This window comes from Pholcus phalangioides, unplaced genomic scaffold (genome assembly GCF_987345545.1).
Source record: "Pholcus phalangioides strain wild (caught in Gottingen) unplaced genomic scaffold, Ppha-v1.0 ptg000015l_1, whole genome shotgun sequence".
NCBI lineage: Eukaryota > Metazoa > Arthropoda > Arachnida > Araneae > Pholcidae > Pholcus > Pholcus phalangioides.
In genome coordinates, this window is record NW_028301608.1 from 6692814 (window position 1) to 6706720 (window position 13907).

A 13907-nucleotide genomic window follows, 5' to 3' on the forward strand; every position below is an offset into this window, starting at 1 on the left:
GTCATCATAGTAAGCTGATTTCCTTGCATTACAGATATTTATCTACAATCACCTGGAAGCAGCAGATTAGCACGAAAAGTGTACTACTGGCAACTTGAGTGAGATCTGCATCTAGAGGTTCAAATAACAGCATGTCCATGACAAGCTAAAAAAAAAGATTGAATACATTCATTATCCAAACAGGCTACATTTATCCCGCTTATTGCATGAGTATATGCACCTTATTAAAAACAATAACCTGTTTTGTACATACAGTAGACTCCAGAAAGGTCAAGTTCCAGACAATCCAAGATGATGAAATTTTTCTAAAATTCCTTCTTGAAATGTATTTTTCTTTCTATCCCCCCTCCCCCACACACAAGAAAAAGCAACTCATTTCTATTTTTTGTTTCATGAACGTGCAAGTAATCTCAGTTTGAAGGGAGTCTTGGTAACTTCAGTCCAAAATGAATTTATCTATTACATTACGAAGGAAACCTAAATATGAATACATAAATATAAAGAAAATTTCATTAAATAAGTTTAATTTTTTATGTTTGAATGGCCTATGGCCCCTGCATAGACAGAAGCTACAGAGAGCTCCAGCCCAGGGATGGATCTCATATATGTTAAATATGATACCTATAATCATATAAGTACTCCTTTATAGTTTCTCGTTAAATATTTTTACTAATATAAGGAGAAACTCTCTGAACACCCTTGCATGGAGGTGAACCAAAAATCCTAGTCTAGGGACCAACTTAATTATAGGTATATTTCCATATCACTTGAAAAAAAAGGCTATATTGGAAACATTTTATACATGTTTTCAATCACTTTTTCGAAAACCTAAGATTTTTAATAATCGAAGATGGCCTCGGTCTAGTTTACCTCAGATTATGAAGAAAAAAACAACTTACTAATAATACTTTTACAATTTCATACTACCAAACCAACAAATTACTATAATTTAACATACCTTGAGATAAGGCTTTAGAGTTTCGAATGTTGGAGTATTCCGGAATCCACTTCTGTTCAAATACGATGCTAAAACACAAAGAAAATCCAAACATAATGCGGTGACCTCTGCGGTAAATCTAAAGTTTATAAGTGAAGGAAACTTATATTTTTTCTTAGAGTAAATGATGAAGGGAAATTAATCAAATGCTAAAACACAGCAAACAAACAAAAAATTTTAACCATGTCATTGCATTGCTGGTGTTCAAAAGAACATGAAAGTTAAATTGTACAAATTTCTTTATGATAGAGGAAAAAATAAAATAATTTTTATACAAACTAATTAATCACATGAGACAGTTTAAAAAATTTGAAATTATAACATGAAAAATATGACTGGAAGAAAGGATACGCAGCTAAGCCCAACTGAACTGAAGACATCAGTGACTTGAAAAGATTTTCTGGTAGCTGTGATATCTTGTTTGGATATATTTCACAAACAAATGTTATGAGCTTGAAATACTGAAGACAGAGACTAGGAAACTAGGGGGGGGGGGGAATTACACCAATAGAGATATCAAACAAAAGTATCACATTATTATAATAATTGACTCAATGCATTAAAACCAATAGTACTAATATATTTATTTCAAATAAAAAAACATTTTAAATGATAGTGTACACATGAATTAATAATATTGATATGAACGAAAAAATCAGAAACATTAATGAATTCATACCTTCAACAACTCTGCATTCATCAAGGGCATGATTATGTTCAAACCATACAATGCTACATCTGCAGCAGATACAGTTTGCTCACTGTTTTCTTCGGCATTTGCTACAAAACAGTAAACTATATCAGATATAACAAAGAAAAATGTTTGATGGACTTATGAAAAAGATTAAGGTATTATACGAGGGATGATTCAAAAGTAAAGACCAACTGATCATACAAAGAATGAAAAAAAGTGTGTATTACTGGCTTTAAGAGCATGCATACCATATTTTAATGTGTATAAAAAATCCTCGTGTATAAGAGGTCCCTTATTTTTTACACTCAAAGTTTTCATTAGATATTTTTTATTCACACATCATGGAAACTATTGAATCCCTCAACACTCTCATCTGAAACATCACAATCAGCTAGGTCAACTAGTCGATTATCATAATCATAGTAACTCTCATCGTAAATTACAAGAGATTGAGTAATTTGTTAATATCTATATTACAATTTATATATAAGAAACCCCCCCTACTTTTAGGACCCAATTTTTGGCAAAAACAGGGGTTCCTAATGTTGAAGATGTTATTAATTTATTATCATTATTATCATAAAGAGTTGCGGAATGGCAACAGTATGGCTTTCGAATGTTGGCTCGGTTGTTATGGCAACATAGGTCTCTGCTGGATGTTGATTATTATTATGTCGGTTATGTTCTCGTTCGTAATCGATTTAGTCGCATCACTAAACACCTTATACAGATTAAAACATGCTATACATTACCAATTTTCACTATACTCAATATTTGAAGACCAGTTAATCAGCATTTATGAATCCCATGTCACGGTTTTGAAAATGTTTTACACGTGGAAAATAAAATAGTGGATGACAAAAAATAAACTTAAACTAAACATTAGTAAAACAAAATATCAATGCATAAAAACACGAAGTATTCATCATGATACTGAAATTCACGTTAAAATCCATAGCTGTCACCCACAGGAACAACATAACTGTAATTGCAAACTCATAGAAAGAGTATACGAGTATGAATATCTAGGAATAATCATTCAAGATGACCTAAAATGGAGTGCTCATTGCAACAAACTTGTCAAAAAACTTAGATTACACACAGTCCTGATATATAGATTAAAGTACCTAATAGATGCAGACTTTCTAAAAGATATTTTGTATGCTTGGGTTTTCTCGATAATAACCTATGGCTTATGTGCTTGGGGAGGTGCATACCAAACCAACATTGAGAAACTAAGCAACATATATAATAAAATAAGAAGTATGATAATGGACACATATCGTGAAAACAGTAATAATATAAATAGCTATATTTTTAGCATCAGACAGCTATATATTTACAGAATGATTAACTTCTTAACAAGAAACAACGAATGGTTACAGAGAAAAACAAATAGAACCTCGGTAAGACTTAAAAACGAATATCAAATACCAAAACCTAAAAAACATCTCTTCCAGAAAAGTTTCTCTTTCAATGCACCTAAAATAATGAATTTTTTCCAATCGGAGTACCAAACAACTAACAACACTAACAAAAAGTATGAAATATATCAATATGTAAAAACGTCTGAAATAACGAAAATGATATTTTCCTAGCATTATGAAATGCTCTTGATTGCTCTATTTCATTTTCACATGTCCTGCCAATAGCATATCTAGACACTATTACATAAATTATGTCTTGCACACTGAATCACCTACAATATATATAATTCTCGAATTTTTGCGAAACCTTCACAATTGTGAAGTTACAATCGTCTATTTTATATTTTTTTCTGTGATAAATTTTATCCCATTGCTTTATGTCTTCATGCAAATAGAAAACCTAATAACATTGTAATGTACTTTGGTCCAAATTGGCGGCTAAACAAATAGAAATATTCAAAGGAAAAGAGAAAAAGATATATATATGTGTATATATATATGTATATATGTGTGTGTATATGTATCACTCATTGTATTACTTTTATAATTATTATTTTTCTTTTTATTTTTTATTTAATTTAATTTTTTTTTTATCTCTTATTTTGCTTGTGTAAACGGATAAGACATAATTCTTATAGGCTTCCTGGAAGGACAATTGTCCCTTGGGGCCACACAGATGTCTTTATTGTTTGTGTGCGCGCTTAGCGCTCAATTTCATATGTATATTTGTGTATTGTTCAATTAATAAAAAAAAAAAAAAAAAAATCAGAGCTGTTTCTGCTTCTCAAGTATAATGCTTTTGACCGAAAATGACAACTGACACGATCTTCATTTGGGATCATGCTGATTAGCTTAAACTTTATCCCTTTGAGTTACGAAATCTGCTGACTATGACTACTGAAAGTTCTTCTCCATTCGTTGCAATATTTGTTTTGGTATTCATTATTATTCACTGTAGACAAAAAAGTGAAAGGTAACATACCAGTAAAAATATCATATTTACACATCTGAAAAAGCAGTTAGTTATCTTACATGATTTAATTAAAAATTTTTACAATATTTTTTTTTTATAACCATAACTTTTGAAAAAAAAAATTAAGCATGATCTTATTCCAGTAAAATGAGTAAAACACACTTACTGGGAGAAGCAAAATCGATAAAATCTTTGGATAGCAAATCAGTCAAAAGCACCATCAGCACCAAAATATCTTGATATTGCTCTTCTTCCATTCCAGCCTCTCTGCTTAACTTAGCTAGAGTGAAAATCATCATTTTAAAAAACATCATATATTCATATAAAACAAGGCAAATTATTTCATTTAATACTAGAAAGCCTTCAAACGAAAATTTACTGGCACTGCAAGGTACACATCATAGACAGATATGGGGGGGGGGGGGGCTGGGAATGATTGCCCCCCCTCCCCCCAGTGAAAAATTGTAATTGCATAGGTGGTAGAACAGAGGAGGATATTTCCCCCGTTCACCATACACACCCACAGTGACACTCCCTCCCCCATACACGGATTCTGTATATGATCCAGATAAAATATTGAAATATAGATTAGAGTGAAGTATGATCCATTGAAATTAGAACGCACATACATTTGAATTACAGTTTATTACAATAAAGTTTGATGTTACTTACTGCTGTTGTGTTTGGCATACAGTTGAATCATATTTAAGCAACATTCATAAAGCCTTTTAGAATCAGTCTGCTCAGAAAAAAAAGAAACATTACTGAAAATTTTCAATAAAAACAAAAGTGTGGTAAAAAAAATTCTGAATTATCTAAAACTATTATAATAATTCATCAATTGCCTATGACCAACATAATTAATCTCTATGACACAAGGAGAATTCTAACACATAAATGGTCAGAAAAAAAGCTTGTCAAAAATTGTGTACTAAATTAAATACTATTACTTAACCATGCAGCCATTTCTCTATGGGAATTTCTACCAAATTGGTGCATGCTGGAACACGTTGTGTGTGCCCTCAACATATTTATGTTAGAGTTATGCTTGCTGTTCACTGATGCAGCCATCTGTCTTCTATATTTTGAATTGAAAATGAAAAAGTCCGAATTTTTGTGTTATGCAAGTACTGTGTTGAAGGTCTGCCCTGCTCTCTGCAGAGAAAGACATTTTAAAATTCAAAATTCAGAATACTGTTTGCAACTGCTTAACAACCAGCCAGCACACAAATAAATCAATGTAACCAATTTTTGAATATATTTTGAATATATACACACATTAATGTATATGGCAGGGCTGGAACTGAGGGGGGCAAGCAACTGTTCCGGGTGGCAAAATTTAGCTTTCTACGCATCCAGCATTTATATCCAAAAAAAGAATGCATACATTTTTTTTTGCTCTATAGAGACCAGAAGGGAAAAACTCCATTAAAAATCAGCTTGAAAATTATTTTTTTCATAGCGATATGCTTCTTTTTTTTCACTTCCATGGTCAAAGTGGCTGTTAGTGGAGGTTTCACTGATATAGTTGCTGATGGGAAAGCATCAATGGTATCACATACCATCTGGTGTACAGTCAATCTCACTCTATCATGGTGTTTGCCATGGTTGTAAATAGAATACAATAACAATGATTGTACAAGGCAACCAAGATCATTCTCTGATAAACGGTTGCCAATAAACCCTAAATAAACAAAGTTATGTCTTTGCCAAATATCCTTAAATAGTCACCAAGACTTTTTGGATAACTGCTCATTGCAAGTTATGCCATCAAGTAGGTAGGTTCCATGAACTATGGCTGCCCTATATAGGTGTTTTTCCCTACAGGCGACTGTAGTCGTTGACGTCACAACATCGTGAAACCTTAGGGAAAATCTAAAAAATATAGCAAAGTTTCAATGTGAAAAAAAATTCCTCTAATAATTTTCTGCCAAAATCCTGAGAAAACTTTAATAAATCCAGAGAGAAGGAGGAAGGGTAAAAAATTTGGAGTGTTGGCAGGTCTGAATATCCCTTCGAGAGAAAAAGTAATGCTACAGCGAGTATGCTAAAATGTATTTCACTGCAAAAAAAAAAAAAAAAAAACTTGGCAAATATGTGAGATGACTATTTATTGTCATTATAACACAATTTATAAATCACGCAAACTACCCTCATTCCTGGTTATAGTAAAGATTAACAATTAAAGCAAGCTTTGTTGAAATAGACAGGACATTTTGTACAAAAAATAATCTAAAGGGTAAAATATGGAAATGTTCTGTATCTGTATACTGGTCATGTCAATGATCAAGTCAAAGCATCTCAAACATGCAACAAATCTTTTAGCCAATGCTAGCAGTAAATAGAACAAGAACAACAGAAGAGCATTGCCTGGATGTGATCAACTTTAATCTTAGGAATTTCTTGGGAAAATTTCATTCATTAAAACAAAAACAAATGACAAAAAAAAAAAAAAAAATTGCCATTATATCTGAGGCTATTCCTTTTCATCAGCATTATAAGCAAAGTTCATTAATATTACTCTCTATGGGAATCAGTCTAGACCCCCAATCATTGGCATTATAGCTGAGGTTGTCATAACAGAATCTGACTGTGCATCGACAGCCCAGTTCCAAAAGGCAACTCAAAAAATTCAATTTTTGAGTTATGCACACCATGATAATGGTGGAAAATGCCTCTACATATTGCAAAACAGCACCAACTCCAACTCTGCTTATATGCTCCATACTACAATTTAATCTGAGCCCCAACTGCAATTAAGTTCCAGACAAAGTGAATCTTTAAAATGCAGATATCTCAAAACGGGATTTTGAGTTGTTGTCTTTTTTAATTGGACTGTTGATATAAAGAATGTGGCCCACAAATGCTGTAATTACATAGCAAACTCTTGAACCTTGCCAATAATGCTTGAGAAAAACTATAAAAGTAATCTGAGGCAAAACGCTTTGTTTTTTTTTTAAATGATTGGCATTCCTCAACAAGAGAGTTTCTTGAGCTATTGTTGCTAAAGATGGCCTCATACCAGAGACATACCTTTAGCTTGAAAAGCTTTTCTTAAGTTTGAGAGATATTACTTTTTTTTTTCTAATGCTAAGTATTTGAGGATTATTATCTGGCAACTTTTGAAAGTACAGTAGAATTTCTATAACTCAAGTCTTGAAAGTTTGACTCTTAATAATCCAAGGTGCTGGAATTTTTTGAAATTTCTCCCAGAAACCTTTTTTTTTTTTTTTTTGCCAAGAATGTATTTTGTTTTCTTTATCTCACGAATGTGAATAATTTCAGTTTGAAGAGAGGTGGGGGGTTGATCCCTAGGCTTGGGTTTTTGGTGGGCCTCAGGCCAGAATTTTTAATAAGCTTCCTTCCCTCCCAATACATTGAACTCATATTATAAGAAATATTCTCATTCTAAGGTTCCTAATCTGTTATGAATTTAGAATGATCATTTGATCATTTTCGTTGCACCACATTCATTTTCTGCACACGAGGGCTAATTAGACAGGGACCTACAATTTATTGCCGAATCCAAACAAGACAGCAGCTTTTCTTTTTTCTCATTGAGAGGTTGGTATGCATTCCCCTTGATGGGGGACTCCCAGTGGTAGCAATAGTTTTCTGTGGTCATATTACAGTTTCTGTTGTACCCCTGTGTCAGGAAAGTTTCTGACAAGGACGAACCAGGCATTGAACTTGCGACACCTCTAAACATCATTTGGTACTTCAGGCGAGTATCTTATCGACCTGGGCTATCGCGCCCGAATTGAGAATGAAAAAAGGTAAAAATAGGCTACCATTACATAATCCCTGTAAAGAAGTCTCATCACAGAGAGCAACGGACAAAAGGTACACATATTCAATCAGTACACTTCACTCACAATTTGAAACATAGATAGCAGCATTAAAAATTCACACAACACTACATGCTCTGAAAGGTACACTCACACTTTCAGCGCAACTCACTCATTAGTAAATTGCCCAGGACGATAGACCAGAGCCACGCTGAATTTGAAAGAAAAGGCAAAAAGAAAGTAAGTAAAAGCAAGTCTATTTTCAATAAGTTAATTTCAATAAGAAAGACCATGTCATCATGAAAGTAAAGCTTCTGCACAGGTTGGAGGCTAATTTGGAACCGGCCAGGTGGCCTTGTATTTTCTCAGTTTTTCTATATACTATCCATACAGTATATTTACCATAAAAATAAATATAGGGAGCCACCCCCCCCTTCGAAAGTCATTTTTCAAATATATATACATACATATAACTTGGGTTTTCATTGATTAGCAAAGTAGTCTTAGTCCCACTCACCTCAGATTATCGAGACTATATATACATTAGCATATTACATATCAAGAAATTCACATTTCTCAAAGAAAAAAAAAAGAATATATATTGGGGAAGATGAAACAGACTTACTTGACTCAAATAGCACAATATCTTTTTGGCTGCTATGCTGAATACTTGGAACACCATGCCAACAATATCACTGTAATTATGGTACACATCAACAAATTTCACGATCAAGTCCATGATGGGATTGATGAATGGTAACAAATGATTCCGATTTGACATGGTACAACCATCAATGACACCAGTCAGACATTCTAACAAATCAGCAACCTCTTCTCTGACTTCTTTGCTGTGGAAATTTTGTGAGAAATTTTCATGACACACTACCAAACGAAATCGTTCCTGCAGAGGCTTCAGCAACTGAATAGAACAAGAAATAACTATCAATATTCACACTGCAATCAAATGATGAATTCCTTAATCACACTGGACGATAAAATTGTGCCCCACATAAAAATACATAATTCCAAATGATTTTGACTTGCTGAACTCTAATACCACCAAAAAAAAAAAAAAAAAACCATTAAAAAAAATCACACCTTAAAACTTCACTTCCTTGCAAACAGTATGCTTTCTAATAATGTTGTTGCATTGTCATACTCTATCTGTGCCCCCACAAGGGTGGGGCTTGCAGGGCTCCAAATCTTATTTTTGATTTTTTTTAAATTCTATAAATTCATTACAGAGGGGGCCCAAAGAGTCCAGGCTCCAGGATGGGGGGGCATGACTCCATCTTAAGGAAAACATATAAATAAATCTATGCATTCAATGCTATTTAAATTATATTTCTTCTCATTATATTTTAAATGCCTTTTTTTCACAAGTAAAGAAAATAAACATTTTTTATGAATGTTTTCTAACTCACAATTGCCAATCCTTTTCAATAACACCTTTTGATTTGAGCGATCTATAACACTTTCACTAATATTTCTTTGCTATTTCACATCCAAAAGTTTGTTTGCAATTTTGAAGTTTATTTCTCAGTTTTGGTCATACTACTACAAAAGTAAAAAAAAAATATGCTCAATTGATGCAAATGTGGATGTAATTGAATGGAGGTCTTCCAAAAATTTGCAAAAGTCTGCATTTAAAATATTTTTTTCTGCCTTGCAATACATGATTTTCCACCACTTTTTTGCTTCAACTGACTATCATGTTTTGTGAAAACAATGTTCCTGGAAAGAAATGTGTGTCTTCTATTTTGAAACATCTGTAGTGCAATAACAAATTCTGTATTCAGTTTTTCGATCCATTGTTCAGCGGAAGCTTCTTTTTGTTCCTTAGTTTTTCATCTTTTTCCTCTCAAAGCAGGATCAGTCATATTTGTAAGGAAATGAAATGGAGTAAGTGCTTTTTCAAAACGATGTGCGTCCTTATATGAACATAATTCTTTACTTTCCAATACATCTAGCCATATTTCTGTCCATCCAAGAGTACAGCCATCTTTTTGTAAATTATCTATGCCTTTACCAATATTCGATAACTGCACTTGCAAGTTGACACATTCTCTATATAATCCTTTGCTATCTAAAAACATCACAATACTTTTTCAATTTATTTTCTATGTTCAATGGATATTTCTATGTATTTTTGGTAATTATGGATGAATGCGAAAAGGTATGCTTCTTCAGAATTAGCCCTTGTTTCATTAGGTAATTGTGGCTTTTGCCCATCTTTTTCCATAAGCCAACCAAGTGGTCTATGGTGTGTTGTCTAAAATATTTTTGTATTTCTACTACATATTTTACCACATTTTCAGGGGTGATATCTTTAACAAGATGATTCATAAAATGGACTGAACAGCCAAAAGCAAGGACATGTGGATGGTTTTGGATAATTATGTCACAAAATTTTTTTCATTTTGTTCTCGTTATTGCAAAAAGCAGCATAAAAAAAATTGGACAAATTTGTATATTATTAGCATAGAAAAATTCAGATACTTTTCAATCAAGAACTAACCTCTGGCAGTCACTTGTTAGAACAATACATTGCCCTATTGACCTTCGGTGGTTGGGTTTTCATATTCCAGCATCCACAATAGTATTTGAACTTCCACATACTCTATCAATTCGTAGAAACAAATTCTTCAAGGGGTTGCTTCCTTTTCAATAAAGTAGATGTCTCTTCACTGCATGAAGATTCATTATCATCAGTGTTTGATGAATACGAAAACAAGGAATGACCTTCGAATTTCTTGCATTTATTCACATGAGCACGAATTCTTTCTTTTGTGCTCCAACTATGGTATTGCAAAACTTACAAGTCAATTGCCATTTGTTATCAGTTTTATTCACCATAGTCCATTCAATGGACTTTTTCTTCCAGAACCTTCAGTCTTTGGTATTATGGACAGAATTTTACCGCCAAAATTTACATTTCTTTCAAAGTAAAATTTTAGAGCTTGGACAATAGTTTATACATACAACTTGTCTAGCTAAGCAGCAGAAAGAAATGGTGAAATGCTGTATCCAGGAGGAAAAACATCCATTATCAATGGATACCTCGAGTCCAGTCCCCAATACATTCTTTCTAGAATGTTTCCCTTTCCCTCCTCTTAATGCAAACAAATACAAAAAATTAAAACTTGTTTAGTATTCAGGTAAAGCAAAGCTATAGGTGTTTGAACTCAGGTTGTGCTTTAAGTACACATGAAACCACCTAAAATTTTATCAATATTGATTTAATGTTCTGTGCTAATTATTATTAATATACTTATATACATAATAATTGTCATAAATTACCCGGTCTATATTTATTTACAGCATATATCTTTTTTTCCTTATGCTTCAATATCAAAAACCCTGAAAAAACCACAAAAACCCAAAAAAACCCAGTGGGTTAGGTTTTTTCTGAAAAACTCAGGTTTTTACCAACCTGATTATAGTGCTGCAATATATATTTGCATTTCTATGCATTGTTGTTGTGGTTTTTATATATATTGACATTGTGTCTCGAAACATTTGTGAGGTGTCAGGCGATATGGGGACGGTTGATGTGAGTTAAATTCAAGACAGGCATGCATTTTATCTTACACGAAGGGACAGACTTTATTTACCCAATATATTATGTACAGGATGTGAAACGAACTGACAATGAGTGATAACTCCAGTAATCACATGATGGCGCTTCAAGGCCACAGAGGTTCCTATATTGATTTTAAATATGAATACAAACACAAAGGTCACAACACGCAAAATGCCCAATGAGGTGACTGAAGATGCTCATAAAATATATAGATGTAGCCTATATTTACTTATATCATACTTATCATTTTTTCACTGTGTTTCAATGTATTTTATTGTACTAATATATGTGTATTAAATGTGCCATTACAAAAAAAAGGGGAAAAAACAGAGCCAACCCATCTTTTCTCATGGTTCGATTTGTGTTCAGCTCACCAGAATACACAGGAATTGACTGTTTTTTATTCAGGATGCAGAAAAATGTTTAAAATTTGTTGTCTAGTGTAATCAATTACAGAAGGGAAAAGTAATATGAACATGTTTAAAAAAAAAAGTTGTCATTTTGGACAATGACAAACACAATGAGGAAGAAACAGCACAAAAGAAATAGTTATTAAATCATAACAGATGAAAATATACAAAACAAAGAAATCCATAAAAGTACACTAGAACTCTGTTAATCCAAATGGCCCAGCCAGAAAAATATGAATGAAAAAGAATGGGAGAAAAGATAAAGCCCATGCAAAGAGCATAAATGCTTAGGCATAATTGATCTCTAGCCACTGGGGTTCCCAAAATCGTTTCCACAATTTATGTCGATTGTGATTAACCATTGTCGAAGGACCCTTAAAGCATCAAGAGCTGCCATGCCACGTTTAGCATCGAAACAGCATTGCATGTTTTTGAGTTGCACTTTACACTAGCCATATATGTTAACTACTATTATGTACAAAACATTTTCTGATCACAAAATCAACAGTGGCATAAGCCTGACCCATCACATCATACCTCATTCCAAAATTGATCCCTGGTTTCTTGCTGTTTGTTGGCTGTGCCCACTATGACGAAGGCTTTTAGTAATGAGCGCTTAGCAGAAGATGGAAGCGATTGGAAGAAGCCATTTGACTGCTTTTGCACAAGACTGACTAGAGATGCACACGTTAGCGCTTTATCACCCCTAGGAGAATGAATAAATGGAATCATTGGTTCTAATTAAAAATTAAATTTCACTGAAACTTGAAAATAATGAAGTGTGACTCAAGTTTTTAGCAAGACAAAAATTAAAAAAAAAAGAACAACAATAACAGTCAGAGAAAATCAAACTTGAGACTAGGAATAAATAATAATTCAAATGCATCTTATTTGAATTTTTTTTCTTTATATTTTGAGTATGATTATCATTAGCCATTTAAATATATACAGATTTCAACGGCTACAAAACAAAATATTCATACACTGAACCAAATTATCACTATTGAGATAGGTTTAAGGACCGTTAAATTAATAGAAGCAGCACATAACCTATCTTTAAATGACTATCAGACTTGTACTTATAACTCATAATTCAGATTTTGAAATTTTTTCTAACATTTTTGTGTTACAGTAGACAGTCGATTATCCAAAACAACTGGGGACTAAGGGTGTTTGGATAACTGATTTTTCAGATAACTGATCATTCATGAAAAATACTTTACCAGTGTCAAAGGAGCAATATGAAACAAAGTGATATTAAACACAAAACTATGTATATATTTTGTATCATGAGTCTTACAAATAACACAGACAACTGACTAGCTTAGTTTGACAAGTTAAAAATGGCCATTAAAGTACGCTTACAGTTTAGGGGAAAAAAGATCCAAATTTTTTTTTTTTTGCTTCACAACTGACACTAATTTTTTTCCCCCGCTAAATCTTGCAAAAGTTTTAAAGACAGCAATTGGACAACATCACGTTTTTGTTGTTCTAACCACTTCATAGCCATCTCAAGGCAATGAAAAGCTTCCTCACTGGATTGTTAATCAAGGGTCGCCAATGACACTGGCAATGATTTCATCATCTGTTAATACTTGATAGCCAGGGTCACAGACATCACATTCTAGCCAGTTTGGAATGCTTTCCTGGTCGCAATCTTCAAATCCTGACGATTCTTTCATTAGTCCAGTCAGTGATACAAAACAAACTTGTTCGTTTATTTCCTGCTTGTTGTCTGCTTTAACTGGATAATTCAAACCAGCACATAACCCCATTAAGGGATGTTACAATGTCACTATCCTGGATGCAACTAGGGTGACCAATTTGGGGATTCTCATTGTGCAGCAGTGGTAAAAAAAAATGAATGGAATGTTTGGTCATATTTTCAAAAAGGTGTCTTCGCGTTCTTCTAAAGTCATTCGGATTTTTTAGAAACTCTTATTCATTTTTTATTTTTCGACAATATAACAATTCATTTTTTAAAAAATTGAAACAGATGAAGCAATTTAAATTTGAAAATTTTATTTAATTTTTA

At 32.9% G+C, this 13907-nt stretch overlaps 1 protein-coding gene across 1 annotated transcript in view; it reads right to left on the minus strand.

The window, feature by feature from the left end:
* Positions 1–13907, minus strand: part of LOC149075415 (exportin-4-like) — a 37352-nt gene that overhangs the window by 2932 nt on the left and 20513 nt on the right. Inside the window, exons 15-22 of the mRNA XM_089242702.1 lie at positions 12410–12578; positions 8505–8798; positions 4764–4830; positions 4258–4371; positions 1677–1777; positions 1349–1479; positions 959–1076; positions 53–145 (exon numbers count right to left, since the gene is read on the minus strand). Of these exons, the coding sequence (XP_089098828.1) occupies positions 53–145; positions 959–1076; positions 1349–1479; positions 1677–1777; positions 4258–4371; positions 4764–4830; positions 8505–8798; positions 12410–12578 (1087 nt within the window). The remainder of the gene's footprint in view (positions 1–52; positions 146–958; positions 1077–1348; positions 1480–1676; positions 1778–4257; positions 4372–4763; positions 4831–8504; positions 8799–12409; positions 12579–13907) is intronic.